The sequence below is a fragment of the Gasterosteus aculeatus genome, chromosome X (genome assembly GCF_964276395.1).
Source record: "Gasterosteus aculeatus chromosome X, fGasAcu3.hap1.1, whole genome shotgun sequence".
Taxonomy (NCBI): Eukaryota; Metazoa; Chordata; class Actinopteri; order Perciformes; family Gasterosteidae; genus Gasterosteus; species Gasterosteus aculeatus.
The window spans coordinates 20,281,325-20,305,674 of NC_135698.1; the positions used below are offsets into that span (position 1 = coordinate 20,281,325).

At 43.9% G+C, this 24,350-nt stretch overlaps 1 protein-coding gene and 1 long non-coding RNA gene across 3 annotated transcripts in view; one reads left to right on the top strand and one right to left on the bottom strand.

The window, feature by feature from the left end:
* Positions 1 to 11,126: 11,126 nt before the first annotated feature.
* Positions 11,127 to 24,350, bottom strand: part of LOC120809340 (A disintegrin and metalloproteinase with thrombospondin motifs 20) — a 61,001-nt gene continuing 47,777 nt past the window's right edge. For both annotated transcript variants that reach the window (XM_040163059.2, XM_078083499.1), the window contains exons 29-39: positions 20,624 to 20,791; positions 18,140 to 18,313; positions 17,193 to 17,363; positions 16,636 to 16,839; positions 16,357 to 16,486; positions 15,452 to 15,546; positions 15,252 to 15,346; positions 15,039 to 15,172; positions 13,935 to 14,026; positions 13,565 to 13,669; positions 11,127 to 13,383 (exon numbers count right to left, since the gene is read on the bottom strand). In XM_040163059.2, coding sequence (XP_040018993.2) covers positions 13,294 to 13,383; positions 13,565 to 13,669; positions 13,935 to 14,026; positions 15,039 to 15,172; positions 15,252 to 15,346; positions 15,452 to 15,546; positions 16,357 to 16,486; positions 16,636 to 16,839; positions 17,193 to 17,363; positions 18,140 to 18,313; positions 20,624 to 20,791 — 1,458 coding nt within the window. In that variant the 3' untranslated portion in view covers positions 11,127 to 13,293. The remainder of the gene's footprint in view (positions 13,384 to 13,564; positions 13,670 to 13,934; positions 14,027 to 15,038; positions 15,173 to 15,251; positions 15,347 to 15,451; positions 15,547 to 16,356; positions 16,487 to 16,635; positions 16,840 to 17,192; positions 17,364 to 18,139; positions 18,314 to 20,623; positions 20,792 to 24,350) is intronic.
* Positions 21,618 to 23,750, top strand: LOC120809341 (uncharacterized). Its single transcript, XR_013451281.1, has 3 exons — positions 21,618 to 21,873; positions 22,509 to 22,558; positions 23,351 to 23,750. It is a non-coding gene; the product is annotated as an uncharacterized LOC120809341 (long non-coding RNA).

The following is a 24,350-nucleotide window of genomic DNA, read 5'->3' on the forward strand; positions in this document are numbered from 1 at the left end:
ATCATTTCATAAAACAGCTCGTCAACAAATTGTTTGGTACTGAATTCAGCAGTGTATTAGTACACATTGGCTGCTCTAACAAGTCTTGGCCGCACTAGGACTGTGCGTGTGAGATCCATATCACGGTAATGAGTGAAAATGTCCCTCAGTGTGACGGTGTGTCACACTGGCGTGTTTTAACAAAAGTTTTAAAACCAAACAATGATCTATGGCACAAAGACAGAAGCTATTTCAGACTTTTTAAAAGAAAATAATTTGTTTTTGTCAATTTACTTGGAATGGTATGAGAACTATTATATCTTAACCGCAATAATGTCTTAAATGACATAATGGACAAAACTATAACTGAGACACAACTATTCACCGTCTGATCCCACTTAAGCATTGTATTCAATGAAGATGAACTTTTCCACTTTTATCCAACAATTGAGTTTCTGTAATCTATTTTTTGTGGTTTAAGTAAATGGCATTTATGGAAGAAGAATGGACAACCACAGTTGACAACCAACTGTGGTTGTCAAGTTCAACTTGAGTGTCATATTTGTATGGAACAGTAGAGCTGTGTCAAAAACAGCCTTTAGTTCCAGCTTCTTACAAGTCAGCATTCTTGCACGTATTAGAATTTGCTTGCTTGCAAGAAGTTATTAATAGAAACAAAATCAATAGAGCAACGGCTCGGCTAAGGCAAATATCTATTATCTCCAATGGGTAAATGGTAATCCACACATGAAAGTGTTTGCTGCCTTCCCTAATGCTGTGTGACAGCCACATAATGGAATCCCCATGAGCGTCATAGCCCAAAACCTACAAGCCAATGTCATCTTTTGTCAGTGCCCTGCTCCACTCCTGCTCTCTTTACACGGCTCAAAATTCAGTCCAGCCGGCAGGGATTTGGCAGTAAAGCTGGTATCTGCTCCTGGAATAATGCCACTTGTCTTTCTTGAGAAACGCAGAGACTTGGCTGGCAACACGCCACATGACTCCCCCTCCCCTCCCATCAGTCAAAATGTGCTGCATATACATAGACAGACCAACACATGTCCACATACAGTACATAAGGATACTGTATTCTCACTCACTGTACCCACACACATGCAAACACAAGGGACTACATTTCAAAATACAGCTTAATGAAACACATCTCATAAGCCTTTGCCAGATCTGCCCTGGAAATGGAAGGGAAATACCTCTGAAATGTGTTTAATCAGTGCTCTTGGAGTCCAGAGGATGTAGTCCTTTTGATCTGGGAGTGTGTGTGTGACCAGAAAAAGGGTCAATTACCCAAGGAAAGTATTTATACTCATGTCAGATCCTTCCTATTACAGTTATCTCATTGGCACTGGCTGCCATTGGCTGCCAAGTCTGTGGAAGGCAGCCTGACAACCAAATCAGAGAATCAGAGAAGTTGGCCAGTGCAGTGGCCTTTATATCAGATATGACAGAAAATGCAGAGATAATTAGGACCGATTTAAATTCTTGAACCGCCGTGACCTTAGTCCTCTTTCTGGATCATAAAGCACACTAAGCAGTGAGTGAGTTAAGACACAATCTCCCAATCAGTCCAAAGTTTATTGACAAAGCAACGGTGCTCATTATTCTTGAAAATCCAACATGAATATAGCGACTTTGAAAATCACAACGTTGTTTAAAGTAACAGCCTTTTAAAAGTCTTGAAATGTAAAACGTGTGGAGAGATTGTATTGTGGCCTTGCTCAGCACATTGTCATTAAACAGTGCTAAATGATCCTTCAAATGTCCCAGTGACAGTTTTTTCTTCTCCATCTGTTCATCTCACATTTTCTTACACATTTTTTTCACACTACACCATTTGTGGACTATCTCTGCGTGGTCTGTGTCCGTATGCAACACACCAGATGAACTTCACAAATTATCAACTGATTTTTAATGGGGGCGGAATTCGCAGCGATGTTCGGTTACTGGCTGTGAACACTGAGCAACCACTAATCTCCATTTAAGAACCAGCTTTTGATATGAAGTCGTTGCTCAGCCCTGGTGCCAATTTGCCAAAGAGGGCACTGGTAGAATTGCCGCACAAATAACGGCATTAAAAAAAAGAACCCTCAGCAGGAGATCTCGAAAAGTCTTCTATATGGATTTTTAATTTGTAATCCATGAAAAGATTTATTTATAAAATTAAAAAAATGGGTGTGTTCAACAACTTTTTGGGGGAAATGTATTGGTGCCGTCTTTGAGTCCTATATGCGTCCACCAAGGATTATGATTGTTGTCTTTACTTCTTCGTCATAATTAAACGCTTATTGATTGCTGTTAAATGAATCAAATTATTTATTTTACCGGATATCCCTCGTATAGCAATGGTCCATCATTGTCTACTTTGACATGGTGAAAAAGGCCTAACAATTTTATAATTTCATTATGGATAACTTGAAGTTGCAGGAAGCACACGATTTGAGGTTCGAAGAAGATTGGAGGAAGAAGGTTGATTGGGGAATCATTTTTGTGTTTTATTTCCAAGCCCTTTCTAATTTCTGCACTTATAAAACAGCTCATTGAAACTGCGTTCTTGGGTTTGCTGAGGTCCTGGAGGACAAATCTAAACACTCAAATGTCGTATGCCCAAGAAATGAAACATCATACAAGAAGAAAAGACGGACATAATTAATGTTGGGACCACATTGCCGTCGTCAGTCTGTAGCACAAATATTCCCACCATTTCCTTCTAACGCCCATCAGCAGCTGCTCTGAGCCAAAGTGGCTGGCGTGTGAAGCGAAAAGGCTGAGAAAAGACACAGACAGGAGCACTGCTGCCATTGTGATGGACTGTGACAGCACCCACGTCCAGAGACATGATGCAGAACATCACTGCTCCCAGCAGATACTTCAGGACTCTCAGGACAATGTACGTCAAGACACTCTTGCATCCTCTGGGAGTGCTGAGTAACACGTTTGGAGCTGTGGAAATACCAGTGTGGTCTACTGTTCAGCTACAAGTAAGGAATGAAGACAACGGGCCTTGTTCACTCATTGGCTACATTTGTAAATTAATGGATTTTGGTGTTTTAAGCAAAACATGTGGTTTGTTTTGTCTTTTCCATTTGTCAGGCACATAAAACTTTTGATTAATGACTAAAACTGGAATGGAAGCGCATGTATTATTTGCTTCATAAAGCTATGCATGTATATACCTGGGAATGTTTTATAAATCTGGATAAATGTGGAATCCCAATTTAAGTCCAACAGTTATTCCAAATAGATGTAGAAACATCCACACGTGGCTCATGCTGTAGCTGACTGCTTGTCTCCATCTTGGCAACTGGTCCCGATTCCAGGTGAAGCTCCCGTTCAGGGGATGAGTCCTAACAAACATTCCAGGAAGAGTTGTAGATGAAAAAGAGGGCTGAACTCGGTGAACGGTGCACAAATGCTGTTGAGCAGACCTATCATTTCAAATACAACCTGAGCTCTGTAATAAAAATGCTTGCGTCAGCCAAACTATGCATCCATGGGCTTGCACCTGATATAAATCAGACGGAAGAAAGATTCCACCTACTGCTTTAATAAGCATCTTGAGTGCACAGACTCAACATTCATACAAAGATCAAACATTTCTTTAACATTCTTGCAGATGCCAACACAAAATTGCAACCTGGCAAAAAAGAAACAAAACATGTTTTACACTCCGCTGTGATGTGCATATTGCAAAGTAAGACTTTAGGTTTCGACATAAGTATTTAAGATGGTTCTCCTAGATAACTATGATGCCTTTTGAGGAACACCCAGAAGCGATCATCTGGATAGTTTGAAGCCTTTGTCCCGGTCTACGGGTCTATCTCCACTCGGAGAAAAGGATCCCTTAAGCCTCATTGTGAGTGTGAATTCACACAGCGATAACAGCACGGCAGCGACGGGACCTGCAACACTAGCTGAAGATGAGGGAGTCGTAAAAGTGCGACAGAGGGATCACCACACAAGGTTTTGCTGTGGCTATGCCATGTAGCATAGCATCAACACAACTCTCCAAAGGCCTCTCTGTCTTTGGGTCCTCCAAGTGTCTAGACTGCCTGGAACATCGTTTCTGCTTTTTGCGTGTCCTTTTTTTCCATGTAGTCTGTGCTGAAAGCAAAATGCATGGGTGTGGACATTAACGCAAAGACGTGAAAAAGAAGACTTATGTGAGGTGGAAGGGGAGGAATATAGTTACATCCGGCATGTTTGCAGTGTTTTACGTACTTATGTTACGTTGTTTCTGATTTGATTATCTAATATACTTATCTTAAGCCCAACATTTTTTTAAACCACCATGGTTTGGTTGCCTTAACCCAACTTTGGACGTTTTGGCAATGTTGGGTAAAATGGCACCCTGAAAAGCCTAAAAATGTAAAATCATGATATATAGAATATCCTTAAAATTACCTGTCAATTATAGAGACTCTAATGATATTGGTTTGGTATAAGACACATCATACTTTCAATCTTTTGCATTGGGTCCTAATTGCAGCATTACTAGGTACAAAGTGTCAACCTAATTGAAGCGTATTTTTAGCTCCGGTGGTCGGAGGTAGAAAGATCGAAAATATAGTAACAGTAAGAAATGTGTATATCACAACAGCACATTTTATGTATCACAAAGGGATTGTGGTGACTTACAAAGAAAGCCTGCCATGGTTGCCACCAAGATACTTAATTGTAATACATCTAATCATGTGTCTAACGAGTCTTCTGTGCCAGTTAATCTGAGTCAAATCTTGTCCTTATGGCGGCTGACAGACAGTCTGGTCTAAGTGTCCGCTCACACTCCACCGTGTGCCAATAAATGTGGAATAAGCAGCTGGGCGGTGTAGCCTACGTTGTTGAGCTTTGGTACCATGTGGTGTGCTAAAACTCAAAATCAAACATCCTGCTGCCATCATAGCATGTGATAAGCAAATCATCTTTCTCATAGGGAAAAAAATGGGAACAAAGGCAATTAGTAAAAGGCATGCGGCTTGAATTTAAGGTTGCTTTGAAACGGACAAGGCATGTTTATTACTTGATTGTTTCAGAGCTGCTTCCATTTGGGTTTCGCCTAATCTTTGTTTCTGTTGAACTGTGCCACTAAGGAAACACAAGCTTATTAAAAAGGAACAGTGTTAATCCCCTTAAAAGAGGCAGTCCCCAAGCAACAGGCTACAACAATGTAGCATCAAGTGCAAATGCTGTTTGATTAATGTAGAAAATAAGCTCAGTGCCACACAAACATTCGTTTAGCAAGCATTTTCAAATCATTTACAATTCAAAGAGAAAGGGTATTAGAACAAAAGATTCAAATAGTGTTGACCTTATTTCATCTTATCTGATCAAATACCCATTGACATTGAGAAAACTAATATCCAGAAGAGTTGAATGCATTCCTTACTTCGTCTTCACCGTCAAGTTAAGACGTTTAAAGCAGCTCGGTTTCAGAATTCAGAATCAAAAAGCTGCTTTAAACACAGAGATGTGTTGGGTAACGGTGTGTGGTCCATAGACGTGTGTAGAGCCTCTCTGTCTTTCCATCACACACGTTAATGAAAATCATCTATTGCTCCAAAACGCCCTAATCTCAAAGCTCGTTTTTTAAAGCCACTCTGGACGGCTAAAGATGTACTTGACGATAATGTAACGTTTTACTCTTTGATTAAACATGTTGAGATGCTAAATGGAGCCTGGAGGGCTTTGTGAGTGTGATAAAATGGTCTCATTGTACTGGTCTATTGAAGTGGTTGGTGTGTGTTGGAGTAGCACTACCACCAGACAGAAGGGATGGAGTGCCCCTCTTGCCACACCAATAGGCCACAATATTTGAGGGTGTTTGAAGAACACACACAATGACACATATAGGCATATACAAAGACAAAACACACACACAGTCTGTAGCCCAGACAGGAAGTAATGCTCAACCCAAGAGAGCAGCACTTCGACTGGCTCTTATTAATTAGAGCAGGTAGACAGGGAGGGTGGAGATGTTTTGTTGGGGTTTCCTTTTGAAGGATGAAGAATAGCTGGACAATTGTGAGCCTTTCTTGCCACCGTCATGTGTAAAAAGGAAATGACTGAAAACCACAACAGAGGTTGTTTTCTTGAGTCTAAGAATGTCCTTTTGTCCAGAGATTGTATCTCCCCTTGAAAGAGGAGGACTAGTCTGCAAGGAACCAGAAACTAGAATTTAGCCAAACAGAAGAAAGTGTCTCCGGATGATTGATTGAAGTGATTGATGTGAGTTGACCCCGTCAAATCTAAAATGGTCTGACCTGCCTGTGTCAGATCAGACTCATCACTCTTTGCTCTTGCTGCCTCTCAGTCTGGAATATGTCTTCACCATTTTTTATATTTTTATGCAAGCTGTAAAGTTGCAGAGCTGAGTTGATTATGTACAACAAACAAAAGTCACCATTTCTGTTTTTCTATTTATTCTCTAAACATTCTGACAGTAAAGGGTAACATTAAAAGTATCTGCCTCAACTTACTAATTGTGTTTTGTTGACATTGGCTGGTTCCACATCCTTGTTAATTAAGGGGAATACACCATGTGTTAAAGTTAAAATATCCATATTATTTTCAATTCAAATAAAAACACAATATTCTGAAATGTAATGAAACCCTTCTCTGGACTTGAACAAATAAATAGAGAATTGTTATTAAACCAAATAGGGAAATATCTTACCCTTCTTATTAGTTATGTAGCTGTTATAGAGGGCCTGTGTCTGTAGCCCCCAAAGCAACACACAGTAAGTCTTCTGCAGGAGGAAGACAAATGGGTACACAAAACATAATCTATTCTCATCTATCTTGACAATAATCCCTTCATGACAGCCAACATATTTATTTTAGGTCTGCAAACCGTTCCATTGAATAAATACTGCCTGTCACTTTTTCGCACACCATATAACCCCCCCCAAAAGCTGAAGCCACATGAAAGAAATCGTATTGACGGTATTGGGGAGGATTTTCTGTTGCTCTAATGTCTGTCATCAACCGACAGTGTGTGTGTGTGACTGAATTGTACCGTATTACTGTACTCTACAGTAATACGGTGTAGTGGGCGAACAAAGGCGTCAAAGAGGTTTGATAAACCGAGGTCACGTGAGCCTCGGCAGTGTGTAAAAAAATCTCCAGAAAGCTCATTTGATTGGAGTGTTAAGCTGTTAAAAATAATTACCGCCCCACCCCATCCCCCCCCCCCCCCCCCCGCCTCCCTTGTTATCCTGAACGTTTCACACACAAAGGGCCGACCACAGCTCACATCTACAGCTGCTACACCAGCCTCATTCATCCCGACACCGGCAACACTCACCAAACTGCTAAGCGCCATGAAGTTTTACAAAGGGAAAGCATATTTTGCAAATGGTCACTAGTCGTAATGTGTGCACTGACGGACAGAAACTAAGGGTACTTAAACAAATTAATACCTACAAAATGTGAGCAATCCTGCCTATGCTGCAAGGAGTTTTACCAAAGACTCCTGAGCCCCAAACTATCCACACCAGAGTGTCACATTCATGGATCAAACAATACAAGTCCATTTTTCCACACAGCACATGTGCTTATGAGCTGTTGGCGCACACGTGCGGACCCTAGGGGCCCAACACCAACCCCCCCACCGCCTTCTTTCCCCCTCCAGTTGGACCATGTCCGTCTCTGAAAGCCCGGCCAAGTGCGGTAAAGAGGTGGACAGCTTTGGGCCGAGGCTGCAGGCGGCCACACATCGCATGCAGCTGTTACAAAATGGATACTCTGCAGATGCAACGCAATACCTAAAAATGACATCACTCAGTTTCAGACAGTCAAAGTTAAAGCTGACACAATCTTCCTTCAGAAGAACTTTGAGCCCGGCCGAAGGTCCAGTTAATGATGCCTGTACAGCAAAAAGCCAACGGCTTCTTCCCCAATACTACTGACAGCCCAGTTAACTGTGCAATGGTGTGGTTTTCATATTTTGAAGCAGACGTGGTGCATCAATGGAGGAAATTGACACTGTCTGAGGCCAACTGTTCCACTATAGGATGCATGTAAGTGAGCGACTGAGGGATGGGACGGAGTGGGAGGTTTGTGTGCGTGTGTGTTTGTGTGTGTGTGTGTGAGGTACACAAGGATTTAAGTTTGCCCAAACAACCCTCTCTGACTTCCCACATGAAAATGTCTAACAAGGAAGTTAGATGCTTCTGCCCACTGGCGTTCATGCAGGGGTACACACAGCACAGCTTTGTTAGGGAATCACAGAAAAGGCTGCAGTGTAGAAACATGAACAACTTGCAAGGTGATATAAACCACAAAGTCAGTGATATGACACATGGGGAACACGAGATGCTGCATAACACACTGAGCGAGGACATTGGTTCTGTGGTGCTTTGCCTCCATCTACTGGTTAACAACAAAGACGCATTCGCCAAATTACTAAATTAGTTCAGTTCAATGGAACGTAAACGCTACTGTGTTGAATTGAAGTGAAAAGTCAACGTAAATCACAAGCACGTTTGCTTTTAATTGTATTGATTAGCCTACATACTCAAACAAAAATGAGTGTAATAGGAAAAAAGCCGTAGCTACAATCAAAGACCACAGGTACACAGAGGGGGGTAAAGCAAATAACACAATAATACTGTATACAAACACAATGTCATTATACAACGTTGGGGTTGTCCAAAGGCTCCTGCGTCAGTTATCAATTAGGGATTTAATGCATCTGCCCTTTATAATACCTGCTGAATAGCTTACAAACTTCAGTCTTTAGTAGTTAAAGTACCTGCTTATATCCACGCTTGCATGTCACTCTTTTAGTAATTCAGGAATAAATGTGTATGTCAACAGATCATAATCCTATGAAACAGAATGTGTTATTATTTTAAATCCAGGACAACATATTGCACATGAGTCAATCAGGCAGAGGGAATGTACGATCTTGTTAGACACAATAGGGGTCACTCTTTGCTCAGTTGAAATAAATACACATTTTATTGGGTAACTACTTGTAAATCTTTCTGAGCATAAATCCCCAGAAATATCCCTGTAATGTGTTATGAGATGCACAAAATGTGAACCAGTTAGACTCATACAGCTGTATTTTAGATGTAATTTCGCTGTAGTAGTTTGATAAAAATGAAGTCTGTAGATTCTACACATTTTGCTGCCAGATATGATGCAATTTAACTAGTCAAGCAGGTCAGTTAAGTTAGAAAACACATTTCACAAGTTGAAAGCAGAAACATGCATAACATGAGTGTTAGTTTCAGTATGGTGGTTTGTGGATAGACTCTTTAGTGCAGTGATTCTCAACTGGTGGGTCGCGGACCCGTTTTTAATGGGTCGCGGGCCTTTGCCTGGGAAAATACAAAATGAGAATTAACAGCTGGCTGTTTTGTTTTTTCATTAAACTTGTTTTTGTGTCGGCATACGTATTCTGTCTCCATACTATCTCAGGTTCAAACTGCACCATATTTTCATTAAATAAATTTGAGGAGTTGAGAATGTTCCTCGATTTGGGTCGCGGCTTGTCATTAAGGGGTGATGGTGGGTTCCGGAGGCAGACCAGCTGAGAACCACTGCTGTAGTGCATGTTGCAGCTGCATATTGCACTGGAATGTCGGCCCTGTTACCTCAAAGTACTTCATGGTAAACATCAATCATTAGTGTCTTTTATGAGGAATCACTGCGCAGGTTTGTGTTTTTCAACTCAGTCATTAAAGGTGTCTGGTTTATGCTCACAGCAAACAGGCCAGCTTTTTTTTCTGACTTGCCTGGAGAGTCCGGAAGTGCCTTAGCTCGGCTTCGTCTCACTGCAAACTGCTTTGGAGGGGAGTTATGTCATTTTTTCAGGATCCTTCCATATCCTTAGATTACATTTTGGATACCGAGACAGTTTCTTGGCAAGAAATCAAAGCACTTCTTGAGGGATCCAAAGTATCTGTTTTCATTTTAATGTACAAAGCTATCTCAGTGCAGTGAGTGCTAGAAAAGTGGTTTAAACCGCTTGCTTTTCTCAGAAGTACCTGCACCTTTATCTTCAGCTCATTGTGGTGACGTAATTACTTTAAACTGGTACTTTCCAACTCCTGATGACGTTTTCTGAACATTACTTCATGAGTTCATTGCACATAACAATGTGTTGAGTTAGTGGGCTGTTGACAGCTTCAGCTGTTTCCAGAACTCCACAAAATGTACTTGAGTGAGAAATGGATTTAAAGGCGTTCGCTCTGTTTATGTCTCTTAAGTGGAGCTGAACTTGTGTTGTAGAAATGCAACCTGCACCACTAAGTGAATCCACACGGAGCCACAATCTGGCGAGCACAAGCACTGACCTGATGCCCTCCTTCATTAACCAACCGGCCTCTCTGTGATTAAAAGAAACTTTGCTGTGGTGATAACAAAGACCAGAGGCTTTACTCTTCGCGTGTTCTCGATGTAATGTAATGGCCCCCTCCGTTCAAAACATTTTCCTTATTGTGACATCACTTGGATGTTTGACCTTTGCTGTGCAGAATGATGTGCGTGCAGTGTTTGGACCAAAAGGCTGTCTGTCACACGTGGTGTTGGGGGAATTTCTTATAGTTTGGAGATCATCCGAATATGGTTTTGTGACATCACAACTATACTTGATGTGCCAATATGCAATTTACACAAGTTTCAGTGAAGCAGGAGGTTGTGCCTTGTTAAAACTTTTGAAATAGTCTATTTGTATGTTCAAATATTCTTATTTGTGAGGAAAGAGGAGATGTTAATGTTAAACCGTTTTCATGACATGAGTGCACATTTTTGTGTAAAAAACATACCAGACACACATCATTATCAAGCACTGAATTTTGATGTTTTTTTAAATCAAGTGGAGAATCGTATGTTAAGGCTAGGAGTTTAAAGCCATGCTAAGCGCTAACAGAAGCATGCTAACGCGCTCACAACGGCAATGCTAACATTCAGATGCATATACAGCAACAGTGTTTGCTGGATGAAAGCTCTGAGGGTCATCAAAGGTCAAGTAATTGATCCAAAAATCAACATGATTCATCCTCTGGGCACCGCGTCAACGTCCCTACAAACAATCATGTTAAGAAATTTCTCTCTCTACCAAAATGGCGGAATAAGGGACATCGCAGTACTGCTAGCCGGCGAGCAAAATAACCATAAATCAACTCTTGATTCAGCTTAAAAGCATGTTTTATTATTACTTGTTTTAAACAGCGTTAGTATAGTAGCAAGACATACACATTACACAGTATAGGTACGATTAGAAGACATAGCACCAGCATCAATCATTGATGTCTTTAGCACAGGCTACATACATACTGTGGGTACGTATGATTCTTAAAAATATCTTTGGATAAAGCATGACTGCACACAGTTTCTTTATTCACTACCAATCATTCCCAATATAGCACACTGTTTACAATTCAAGTATGAATATTAAGAAATACACTATATATCATAAGTTATCTTAACGGTTATTACAAAAAAGGATTACATTTCTACAACATGTGTGGCACATAGTGCATCAAGTATTCTTTAAATTTCTGATACAGACCTCATAGAACAATTGACCATCACAAAAACAAATGATGGCCAAAGGTTTTCTAGCTGCTCATTGACTTATTTCTGTCATTTCTTAATCAGCCGGTCTAAAGATCAAAAAGGGGCGGCATTGTCTGAGAAAAGAAAAAATGATACTATATTCTAACTTTGGTTAAAGCTTAACATCGGAGTACAAGCATGTTAGGTCGATAGCTGTGGTGGTCATTGTTAAAGCCATTTCTAATGAGTTGATTACTACCGGAGGACAAACGTCCTCATGCAGTGGTTCATCTGAACCACCCTACAACCTTGAAGCCATTTTTTTTCAGCTACACTAATAAGAGGACCGTTACATGCATTATAGGCCAGTGTCACATTTGCTGAAATGTCAAAATCTCAAGGTGAGAAGCAATTCCAGTAGTTCAACAGCACCATTCAGAAGATTGACACTTAACGTTAGTGGTTCAACACTACATGTAGTAGTAGACTAATACTTTTTTTTTTTTTTGCAAAGCAGACAAAAAGGCTTCTCTGTTGGTAGTAGTCATTGTACCGTAAAACATTGAACATATCTACAGTCATTACAGAATAAATATGGTCAACATAAATATATCACAACACATATCTCAGTAGAGTATGGGTGTTTGTAAGAGGTAGGGGTTGCAGGCACCTACAGTAGGCCCGATGGAGGATACCGTGTCCCGGCGTAACAGATTTGTTTTTGTGGCTTCACTAAAGAAAAACTATCCAAAGATAACAGAATCCTCTTAGTTTGAAAAAGCCAAAGAAGACTTTTATACTCACTACTACACCAGCAAATATTTCAGCTATTTACTCCTCACGTCGCTCGGGTTTAGTCTGTCTCTATGTGTCCGTAATAATAACCGCAGTAGTGTTGTGAAATACCCGACGACTGACTTTAGAACTACACAACAATAAAAAGTAAAAGCATCTGTAGTTGTTCTAAAGGCTTCTCGCGCCCTCCTAAGGTTTGACCTCGTAAGGCAGGTCGTATCAGTAGTTAGTTGCAAGCTTACTCTCTCTTCAAGTCTGGCGCCTCAAAGATAAAGATTCACATTTATCGTAAACACTGAGCGATATCTTTCCATCTGACTCCCGACAAAAAAATCAGGATGTACCAACATGTCAAACTAAACTTCTGTAAGGCCAAGACGGTCAGCAGTGTAGCTCCTTTAGAGGTTTTCATATTAAAATAATACATCCATCCCTTGGATACTATTTCTATGTGAGTTTGTAGCACTTCTTCTTACCACAGGATTAAAATGATTAATACAAACAAACAGTATATTAATCGCTATACTTTCTTATTGATTGCGAGATCATTCTTGAAAAAAAGTAATTTATCTTTCATAGAATGAGCTTCACTTTCTCCAGGTAACGCATTGCCTTCCCAGTGTCTTGAACTATCCCTTTGTATAATGCTAAAAATAACGCACAACAGTGTTAAGATAAAACATCGCAGGTTCCAACGCACGGACCTGTTTGATAGTGATTGCAACGCAGTTGACATGCAGATGCAGCTGGCTCTTCTTCAGAGTCCGCAGTTAGGATGAAGGTCCAGAAAGGGGCCTTGTAGCGCTGCACAGAACTGTGAATAGTCTCTTGAATGCTTTAGCTGCCATTTGGGAAGTGGGTATGTTACAGTGGGAAGATTACTGCTAAATGCTCCTCCGCCACACTTACACGTGGCAACGGGGTCCAACTAATCCCTGCTACTGCGTGTTTCTGCGCCAGTCTTCAGCGTGGTTTCCGGGTTGGGTCCTTGCGTGGCCCTCAGTGGACTTGGAGGAGTAGGCCGTTGTTAGCCTGGGGAATGCACTTCCCACAGAAACCCCCACAGCGGCCGTAGATTCTTGTTCCGTCCTACAGACAAATGCAAATTAGAGGGGAAAGAATGGGCAAAGGGCAAAAGATCATATGGAATAATCAGACGGTGACACAACGTCCACTTTCAGCAGAGCAGCATCTCACAACATGAAGAACAATTACAACAAGGTGTGTATTGCATAATCCATTTCTTAGGAGTTAACTAGTCAACTCTTACCTCAGATCTGTGAACTTTGATGGACACGTAGTTGCCTTGTGAAGTCCATTTGGTTTCCTCGGCCACTTTCAGACCAGTGCCAATCAGATTGATGCTGAACTGGCCCTGAAAACACACATCAAAGTTCTTCTTCTTAACAGGGAAGAGGAAGCTTATTGATGTTTGCAGAACAAGGTATGAACTGCAGAAGAACACACAACTATGTGGGGACCCCACACAAGTTATTGTGTTTTCCCCCCACAGTTAGGGAATAATTGCAGGAAACATTTGGTAAAGAAGTTCCTTCTTTATCTTCTTGGCCACTAACAGACACATGTGATAAAACGGACACACGGAACATTTCTATGAGGTTATCATGTATTTCACCAACCTGGGGACACTTGGCTGCACTGTAACAATCTCCCGCCGTACCAAAGGGCACAGGTCGACCGAGAAGAGTCTGGGAAAACTGCAGGTCTGTGACTGGTAAACAGCAAAGATACAAATCTGGAGTCACAATGTGCAACAGTAAGTAAACAGAGAGGTTGCTCTAAGTAAACAGCCACAGAGAGCATCAGCAGCTGCAGTTTACGCACATCGCTCTCATTGCAGGGTTGATGTTACTTCGCTGTCACACCGCCAGATGTTTCTCTCTTTGTGAGAAATCACTCTACAATAAACAGTTCTTCTTAGGAGATTTTCAATATTTAAATGTTGTAATCCATCTCCCTAAAAACTCCCCAAGAAGATCTATATAAATTTGAACAATTTGACATTGGATCTGATTATCATTAAATTCAACACAAACTTAATTTAATTTAATGTCAAATGTCTGCTTTACCTTTGAAATCAGGGGACTCAATCTGAACCTTGTTTCCCCAACTCTCCTGTTCATTACCATAGTCACACATGACCAGTGCCGGTTCCTGCCCCCCCCCCCCCTTCACGTTGGCCTGTATGCAATGATAAAAAGTTCACCAGAGGCTTCCCTTCACCTTGAACTCATTATCCACACCACCCCCACCCCTCCACAGCTCGCTTCAAGCTGCCTGAAATCCAAATGAGTACCATACAGGCGCTGGGAACATGTGCTGTCAACCCCCCCCCACCCCCCCACCCCACCCACACACACACACACACACACACACACACACACACACACTGTTGTACGGCCTGAATGTGAGGCTATATTCTCGTGTCAGTCTGACATTGACGCGACTGCGTAGAATGTGGGTTTGTGCGCTTGCGTCTCCAGTTCTTCTTGTGTGCCCTCGACAAAGAAGGAGTGTGCGAGGCCGCGTCCCATATCGTCCGTCCGTGCGTCTGAGCATCGGTTTGACTTCAGCAGAGAGCGAGAGCGAGCGCGAGCGCACAAACTGCACTCGCACGCGGTGCTATTAAGCACCAGAGGACGAGGCGTCTGAGGGTTGAAACCACACTGATGCGAGTGTGATTGCAGTAGACGGAGTAAGGCAATCCCACTGTAATTACTCACTCATTATCCTCAGGGAGCTTAGGTCCACACGGACTTTGTGGAAGAGTGTGTATCCAGCCGCTGAGTAGTCGTTCCTGCAGTCGCAGTCCTGCCTTCGGCTGCCGTTGAACGGACATTCAAAGGGGTTCAGCAGCCTGTGTTTAAACGACAAGAAGCATCGGGGTTTATTGAAGGAAAACGCTGTCTCTATGTACATCGCTGCATTATACACACCTGTTGCCATACACCTCAGAGTAGTTGTCCGTCTGCCCGCTGCGTAAGGTCACATACTCCTTGGGGAAATCAGTCTGCATCTCAGCACAGTAAATCTGAAGCCAAACACATCGAGACAATGAAGGAGAGGCTGTGGGGGAAACGGAAAGGTCGCCCCATGGGGGGGGGTGGAGGGTCATGTCTTGACAGAACAGGCACACCTGTAGTATCCGGGACTTCACTTTCAGATGGTATTCCCCATCTATCTTCACCCCGAGCCTCATCTGGACGTCTCGACATGAAGCGAACAACTGGCCTGTTTGAAGAAATATGAAGGGAGGGAGGAGAGCGTTCATCTCAACTCTAAGGAAACCACAAACCTCACTTTGTCCCAAAAAAAGGTAAACAAGTCTGCAAGACTGCACAAGGTGATACATTAAACACCTCCATATCAGAAGCGACCCCCTTGCTCTCGAGCTTCTGTACCCGTCTCATTGTCTGTATTGCCTCGTGCTGTGGAGCTCATATCGAGCTGATTAGCATTAATACTTGACCGCAGAACTGGCTGTCACCCGAGCATATCATTTTAATTTCGGCTGTGCATGACTTGGCAGAAGCCAAGTCGGGAATGAACAGCCCAGTGCGCAAGTACTGAAAAATCTGAAGTGTGGGGGGGGGCAAATGTACAACCTTTGGCCTGCTGCCGGCTTTTGCGGAGCTTGCATGTTCACAATGAAGGCTGCTCCAGCCACAACACGCACCTCCCCAGAGGCTTTTGATAGACTCGCCATTTCACAATAAGTTGTAAACTGTCTGTTCAATGTTCCACTACGCAATCACTCCGGGAAGCTTCAAGGGGAAGTTGCTGCTCGGCAAAAATGTGTTAAAACAAAGCAAAATGTCGAGTTTCTGTAGACACGATTAGATATGGTGTTGGCTGCCATGTGCCGCACAGTCCATTTAAGAGCATCGGCCCGCAAACTCCCGGCTGCCAGCAAGCACGACGTGGATCAGATGGTAGACATTTAGAGTTATGTACTTAACAGCCAAGAAGAAAACAAGGCGAGGAGGTGGGGGTTGGGGGGGGGGGGGGGGGGGAGAAGTGGGGGGGATGACTTTCACTCACACTCTGTGTCCTGACACGCAGCTTGGGACTCGGGCCTTCCTGAAGGACGGCAGTGTTTGGACGGTTGGCCTTTGGGGGTCACACACTCCACCCTGCGCTCCATCACTCCGGCCCCGCAGGTCTGTGAACACTGGTATGCAGAGACAAAGCTTTCGATCCCACAGCAACAAAACCAACTTTCAAATGAGCCGCAGCCGCGGATAACATCACAACGCACAAGTCATCAAAATGTTGTGTGGAAATGGTTGACTCGCTTTAAAAAGCACTTTCTGTTTTCACCTTGCTCCAAGGCCCAACCTTCCAGTAGGTTGTGTGCGGGCAGTCCCTGAGGAGGCACGGCCTGGAGCCCGGGGGCTGGGGCTCGGGGCAGCGGGTGCTGGAAGACGCGGCGGCGGCGGCGTACGGGCGGCGGGCCTGAGAGGAGGGCATCACGGAGCAGGAGGCTGCACGCTGCTGGTATCCCACCCCACAGCTGGCAGAGCACTGAGCCACACGCAGACACCAGGACAATGACAGACAACAAAGACGGGCATCGGTACATGTTTGCACAGAGCGGTGCTGTCAAATACAACGACGCATCAGCGACATCAATATGATACTTTTGAGAATCTATTGTTTCATTGCTTTCTTTCCTTTAATGAGCCAAAGTCTGTTGAAATATAGACTGTCTCCTTTTAATGTTTGAATCCAATATGTCAACTTTTGCCTCCCCTAATCTAGTCAGGTTTTATTAATCATGCATCCTATGGAATACATTTTCCTTTCCTATAAAGTAACGTTTGCGTTTGGCTCAGATTCACAGCAACTAAGTAGCTCAGTCTTTATTACTTCTCTACCTGAGACCATTGCCCTGTGGTCCACGTGTGGTGGCAGGGAGCTCCTTGGCAGGGCTGGTGGGATGGCGGCTGGGACGAGGGCTCACAATAATCAACCTGGACGGGTGTGATTCCTGGGCCCATGCAGCCCACCTTCCTGCTTCTTCTGCCTTCTCCACATGTCGCGTTGCACTAAAAGGACAATGTAGCACGGGAAGAAATCAGTAGGAGGGAAGGAGAGTCAGCAGAGGGGGGGCAGTGTTGTACTTTCCGCACCACCTTCGACTCCTCGGGACTCCTGCACGCCTCTTGAGCTCTCCAAATAAGACACGTCCCATAACGGAGAAGTTTACACAAGACCAGAATGGTCAATGGAGCACAATCCCAAACATGTGCGCTGGTTGAAAATGTTTCCATAAAACACAAAACGTTAAGCTGGTCTCCCTCGGGCGCAGTAAGGGTTTATTAGGAGCATTTTAAAGTAATGATATGGCCCAGAACCTTAAAGTTTATTTATGTAAAAAGGCGGGGCCCAACGGTGACAGAAATAAGGCTGCGAGGGCTCGAGGTAACACACACACAGGAATCTGAACACTGCAAACATTCTGCAGCAGAAGGACACAGCTCCATGTCCCTACATGGTGCCCCGAGTCAGGGACAAAGAGCGGGACATTAGAGAAGGATGAGCAAGGAAGAAAGCACACAGCTGGCGTGACAGAGAACAGCGATACTCAGCAGGACAAAAGGGAAGATGGGATGATTTGCCGACTGATGGCTATCAGCAAGGCCCTCAGGGTTGACGTGGGGGAGGGGGGGGGGCGGGGGTGTACCTGCAGGTCGTCCATTTAACGGTGCAGAGACAGGGAGAGAGAGCGGAGATCTCAGCCAGTAAAAACCTTAATGAGATGGTTAAACATCTGTCCGTGGGGGACTGTTAAAGAGGCAGAGAGCGAGAAGTCGGTACTCACTTCTTCCCATTCACCGGCAACCCAAGAGTAGTGTGTGCATTCTGCAGTTTGGCAAGGCCGGACAGCGGCGAGACGCAGGTGGGCTCCACAGAGGTCCTCCCGAACCTGTCCGGTGCCTTTTAGTCTGCAGTAAACACGTCGGTTCTGAACTCCCACTCCACAGGTAACAGAACACTAATCGAACAGAAACACACACACACACACACACACACACACACACATAAAGGCTTAGTTCACAGTGAACATATGCCACTGCTGCTGTGAGTTATGTCTGCACTAATGGTTAACCACCATACTGGAACCACAACATTTTTAATGCAATTCTCTGTTTGGTCTGCAGTGTCTTAATAAATCCAAAGGCCAGTTTGTGGCTTCTTTGTGCGACGCATATCTGGGGTCACGCGGAGGCCTCTCCCAAACGTCTCTTTGATGTGCTTTGAGAAGCATACCTGCATACTAAGGAAGCTCTTTGTGCGGCTCGAGCTGATCGGCCTGATTTCTGAAGTCTCCTGCAGACCTCAAAGAACGGTGCCAGCCAGGCCTCAGCCATTACACAGAGTCAGGAGAAATCAACGCGTTATTCAGCAATCATCAGATCTCTCCAAAACCTCCAGATGTTTTTATCTTGTTCAGTTCCAGCTGCAGGTGTGTGGTTGAAAACGAAGGGTCAAGGACTTGAGATGGGAATGAGAGCAAAAAGCACAAGCGGAAATCTGACCAAAAATGTTTTTCTTTATCTCACAAAGCATGACAACAGTTTACTGTGAAACCTGATTCTTTACTCCTGCAAAAAACGTAGAGTCCTTCTATCGGGTGGCTGTATTTCATGTTTAGAGACTTATGATTTCAAAATGGTGCCGATTGCATCCCAGCAGACTATTTTATTAGGTGGTAAGACACTTACTTTTTAAAACAATTCATTTGTATTGTATTAGTGATGCTCACAGCATTTGAAAACACTGAAACAAACTACTTCACACTGAAGAAATATCTTTATATTTGATCTATTTGAAAATACAAACTATATCCCATTCAGCTCTATTGTAATAGGGTGGAGGCAGATGTTTCAGCCCCTCTAACATGTCCATTACACCCCCAGATAGAGGTGACTATGTAGCTGTAATAACTAACAGTGGGCACTGAGGTTTTAAAGTTGTCACATAAATGGATATTAAAATATAAAACATGTCTTTATGCCTCAGTTGAAGATTTCATGGTGGCTGGTGGTATGCGGGGGAAGATGATTGCTTCCAGACACCACAGAGAGAGACAGAGAGGGAGAGAGAGAGGGAGGGAGGGAGGGGAGGAAGAAACACTCAAAGAGTGCTAGGAGTTACGTGGAAGATGGGCCCTTCGGGGATTCAGTATTTAGCAGGGAGCAGATTTTTAAACAAGAGATGGAACATTTTTTAAAGATTTTTTGGAATAAAAAAAATAAAAAAAAACATTGTTCAGTCAACGGGCAACAGTAAATAGTCTGTGGTACAATATCAAAGGTTTCACATCTTAAAGTAGCTACAAACAATTCATTTTTTGCCTCTCTTTATACTTTTTCTACGACTTTATTTGGTCAACTCTGTAGTACATTCGATTTGACCGAGATTAATAGTCAGATAGCGGCCACATGACGGCTCTCACTGCCATGCAAATGGGGCTATGGCATGTGTATTATTGCAATATATCACATGACTTGTATGTGTTAGGGGTCCCTAATAGTTTGTATTTATTGTGTGTATGCTTGTCAGAGATAAGATGCATTTGTCTCTAAATATTTTACCATCCGGAGGAATCTTTATGGGACTTTAAGCCCAAACTGGGTTGCATGTTTCTTATTTTTTGTTGGTGAGTGTGTGGTTCGCTTCAAGTTGACAGTGAGCTCACTCGTCAGCGTACAATGGTACCGAGACCTGCTGTGCTTCGCCACATGTGTCACTCTTAACATCATCTGCGTCAGCTGCTACTTTGGATCTCCATGTTTCTGTGTTTCAATAACACATTATTTTGAGCTGCGGTGTGATTATCACGACCTGGAATGTAACCTGCATAAAGTAGCCTTTGTATGTGTCATGCAATGCTTTTGGAACAGTTCGTGGTCTGATGAGAGGTTGCAATTACATTACGGGTCATCTAGCTGACACTTGATCCAAAGCGACTTACATTTAGGGGTGAGGGTGTCTTGCTCAGGGACACTCTGACATGGGACATGGAGCAGACGGGGCTCAAACCTCCAACCTTGCGATTCCCGCAAGTGCAGAAAGTGCAACAATTTTGCAAAGCTAGCCTGCAGTGTTCAGCTCACACTAGAAAAGACACGTTACTCTTGACCCTAAATAACCGGAGTGGGGATTGCTGTGTGTACATGTCCTACATCTGCAGCCTTGGACAACCCTTCTGCTGTGCCGGCGCTTGGGTGTCAGCTGCTAGCTACTGCTGGTTCGGTCCCCGAGAGGGAGCCGGGGCTGACGGAGAGAAGAGCAAACATACCTCCGTCCATCTGTTGGCCTTCCAGCTCGGGCATCCTCGAGCCCGACAGGACTTCTGCGTCCGCGGCCGAGGAAGATGACCGCAGTGTTCCTCCGCTATTTGGCTTTGGTTCTGATACACACAGGCTATCTGCCGCTGCTTGGTGCCTCGACCGCAACTCACTGAACACTGGAGAGGGAAGGAGAGAGAAGGGGGGTGTTGAGTGGAAAGGAGAGGCTCCCAGAACGAGGCTGTCATTCTCAGAATGGTTGCAAGAAGGTATTAAAAACTGCACGAATAAAAAGGAAATGGATTTCACCCAAAGCCTTTGTCAATCGCTCACACAGACACAAAATAAGGACGATCATGTGGTACGCATAACCCAGAGAGACGACGACAACGAATAAAAGCCCTCAGATTGTAGATGGTAATATTCTGGAGTATTCGGTCCTCATGAGGCCAGACGGCAAGTAGGATGCCGGCCATTTCTGCTGGAGCGGCCCCATTCAAAGCAGCTCTCAAAGTGAGGTGCTGGAATCGGATCGTCGAAGACGAGGAGAGTTGCATTTTGTCTTTTCCAGTCCAGATAATAAACATAATATTGCATTGTCCTCTAATTATGATATCAGAATGTTGTATAACACCAAACACACACACACACACACGCTGTTTCTATGAGTATCCATTTGAACCCCTCAAACAAAGCAACCGGCCTTTGCTTTGCTTGAGTGTAGTGGTTGACACTGCACGCACACACACGCATCATGCACATTGCAAATTACAGAGACATTTTAAAGACGGGGTCGGCTCAGCTGACGGAGAACATCAAAGCCGAGTGACTGTCCGCGTGCATTGTGGGATTCACACAGAACTCCACCTCAGACAAGAGCAGAGACCGACAAACATGCCAGAGGGTGGCCAAGCACAGGGCTGGCCCCTCCTCACGGCTGTAAAAAACCAGGAGGGGGGGGGGGGGGGGGGGAAGGAGAAAAAAAAGGGAGGAAGAAAGAAAATCGCAGCCATACGGGCTGTGCTCCCCCAGCTGAACTCTATTCCTGACGCTGGGAGAAAAGACGCCGTGTGGCGACGTGCTCCTCCCTCCAACCCCGCCAACCTCATCTGTCAGCCATTAGTTAATCAGGGCCGGTAACGCGCGGCACGGAGGGCTGGCACAGCTCGTGGGACCAGAGGACAGCTTCGCCTCTGAGACCTGAGGGACCTCTGCCTCCGGATCCACGGCTGGGCCGCTTCACTCAGCGGCACCCACTCAGGTAAGAGCATTCCACTCATCGGTCCCGCTCCGCCGCTACGAGTGGGACCGCTCACCATCCAGCCGCTTCGCTGTCTTTACAAACAAATGGTGTCGCCTGTGTTAGGAGACTTTAAAATGGATTGTTTGCATGTGTGTTTGTGCATGTGCTCTGAACTATGTGCAGGTTGAAATGTTGTGTTGGTGCTCTGAAAACGTCGCTGAGGCATGAGAGTGAATATATGGGATTCTCCCTTTAACATGAGAAGAATCAATGAAACTCTCTCCCTGTGATCTGACCGCCCACGCTGTCCCAGTAAAGTTCGATCTGTTATAATCCGGTGAGGTTCATCTAGAAGGAGTGGGGATTACTGTAAAATGGGAGGAATCGTCCGCTTTTGTGAAATGACTTTCTTCCAAGCAGAGCAGGAATTATGCAGAGGAAGTTTTAATTGATATTTAAAGCTAATGAACAAGCAGCTCCAAATGATTCTACGCTTCGTTGCTCAAAGAGGATCACGTAATTAAGTGCTAAAGCAGAGCCTGCTAATTCATGCTTGGGGGAGTTTTTAACACAACGAAAGGTGCTTACATACTCACACATGTCTTCCAGATTACTTCTAACTGAGTGATATGAGATACCTTTCTTTTGAGCAGAAATGGCGTCAACTTCGAGATGACCCCAGCCAAAGCATGTCTGTGAGCAGGTAAGCCAATAGGACACATGGAAGCTGTTAGGGATCCAAGAGGAACCTGACCAGAGCTTACATATCTGTCACTCAGCCAACGTGGCTTTCAAAGCAGTTTATACTGCGCAATACCTCACACAGAGAAGGTAAATTCCCCAAGAGCCAACAGAGATCAGCACTGCCTTGCGTGTGTAAATGTCGAGCAGCAGACTCTGACTGGGCTTTCTTTCGCCGATTAAAGGCGAATTGAGTTTGGAAAACAAGGTCCGGCCGTAGAGACGATACAAATTGTATGATGGAACACATTTTTTTGTTTGTTTGTTTTTTTGTATTCCCGAAACTTGTCTTAAAATGTGGGAGCCAATCACATTGCGGCACGCTCGCAATGCAACACCACGGTAATACCAGGCGTACGGTTACCATAGTTACGCACGCTCTTCAAAGGAGATCGGCGTGGACCCGGAGCAAGAACCAACTTGCCAGAGTAGACTGAAGGGAGTGCAGAATTATACCCGGAGCTACACGTTGTCAGCGGTGTGAGGAACAGTCATACTCTAAACTACGCTTTTTCTATTCCGATTGTTATTCCATCAGAAGTACGCATAATCACGCTGGGAGCCAGCAGCCATCGGTGTGAACTGTATTGCCTTGGGAGACATTGCCATGTTTGTGGCGTTTGTTTTAGCTTAATCAGTATCACAATGTCCTTCGGCGCAAAGATTAAAGCACAAATCCGAGAGAGAAGGAGACCAGAGATGTAGGGTCACAGAGACCTCAGGCTGCTTTTCTGTCTGTGCTCTTGTTTTGCAGGGAGGTCTCAAAGAGTCCAAACAACACATGTTGTCAACATGGGAACAGCCGGTAAGAGCGGCGTCACGGGGCACAGGAATGTCAAGAGTCATAGATCTTTTATCCATCCGGCCTCGTTTGAAACCACGCACAGGAGCACTGTGACATTTTTTGAATCCAACCCATGTCACGTTTAGCTTTGCTAACTTCCGCGTGACCAACCTGACGGCGTGCGACGAACCATAGAACCCAGAAAATGGCCGGAGATATTCTACAGGCACTAACGTACAAATTCAGTTCAGACAAGTTTAGCAGTTGATGTCAACTGCTAAATGGAAATAGTTCCCAGACTCCATCAGTGCGGTTCTTGTATTTTGTCACGCTTTTAAGAGTTAAATAAACAATTGGTTGAGTAAGCATATACAGTTTCTCCAACGCAGTTTCCTCTTTAAGTCAACACCACTCGAGAAAGATACACCAAGAAACTATAAGTCAAAATGAAACGACAAAGTTTTTCCGCCAGTCTAAACATTTCACAGAGTACTTTTTCCATCACTATGTAGTCGGCCTGCTCATATGTGCACTCTACTGCACATGGAATGATGAATACATTGGAATAAAGCTAATTCTTGAGGACAGAACTTTAAAAATATAGGAGACCAATTAGAGAGTTAAAATAGTTACAATTGATGTTGAGCATTTAACTCTAGGTCTCTCTTCCCACTAAAGAAAGAATAAAAACATAAAGAACGCTGCATGAAGAGGAGAATATCCCAGTTATGAAGACAGAAGAAATCCACACCTGGTGTTACCACATATCCACTATTAAAACACGAATTGTTTGCCAACTCATTAGTCTGATTTGAGTCAAGTCCGTGGGTTTTACCATTGGACAAAAAACACCCAAAACAGCATTTTTTCCTGGCGTGCCCTGGCTGGTCAACACATTTCCAGAACAATGGCGAAGGATTTAGATCCGAACAGCAGAAATAAACATGAGGTTTTGGTTTCATTCGTCTCA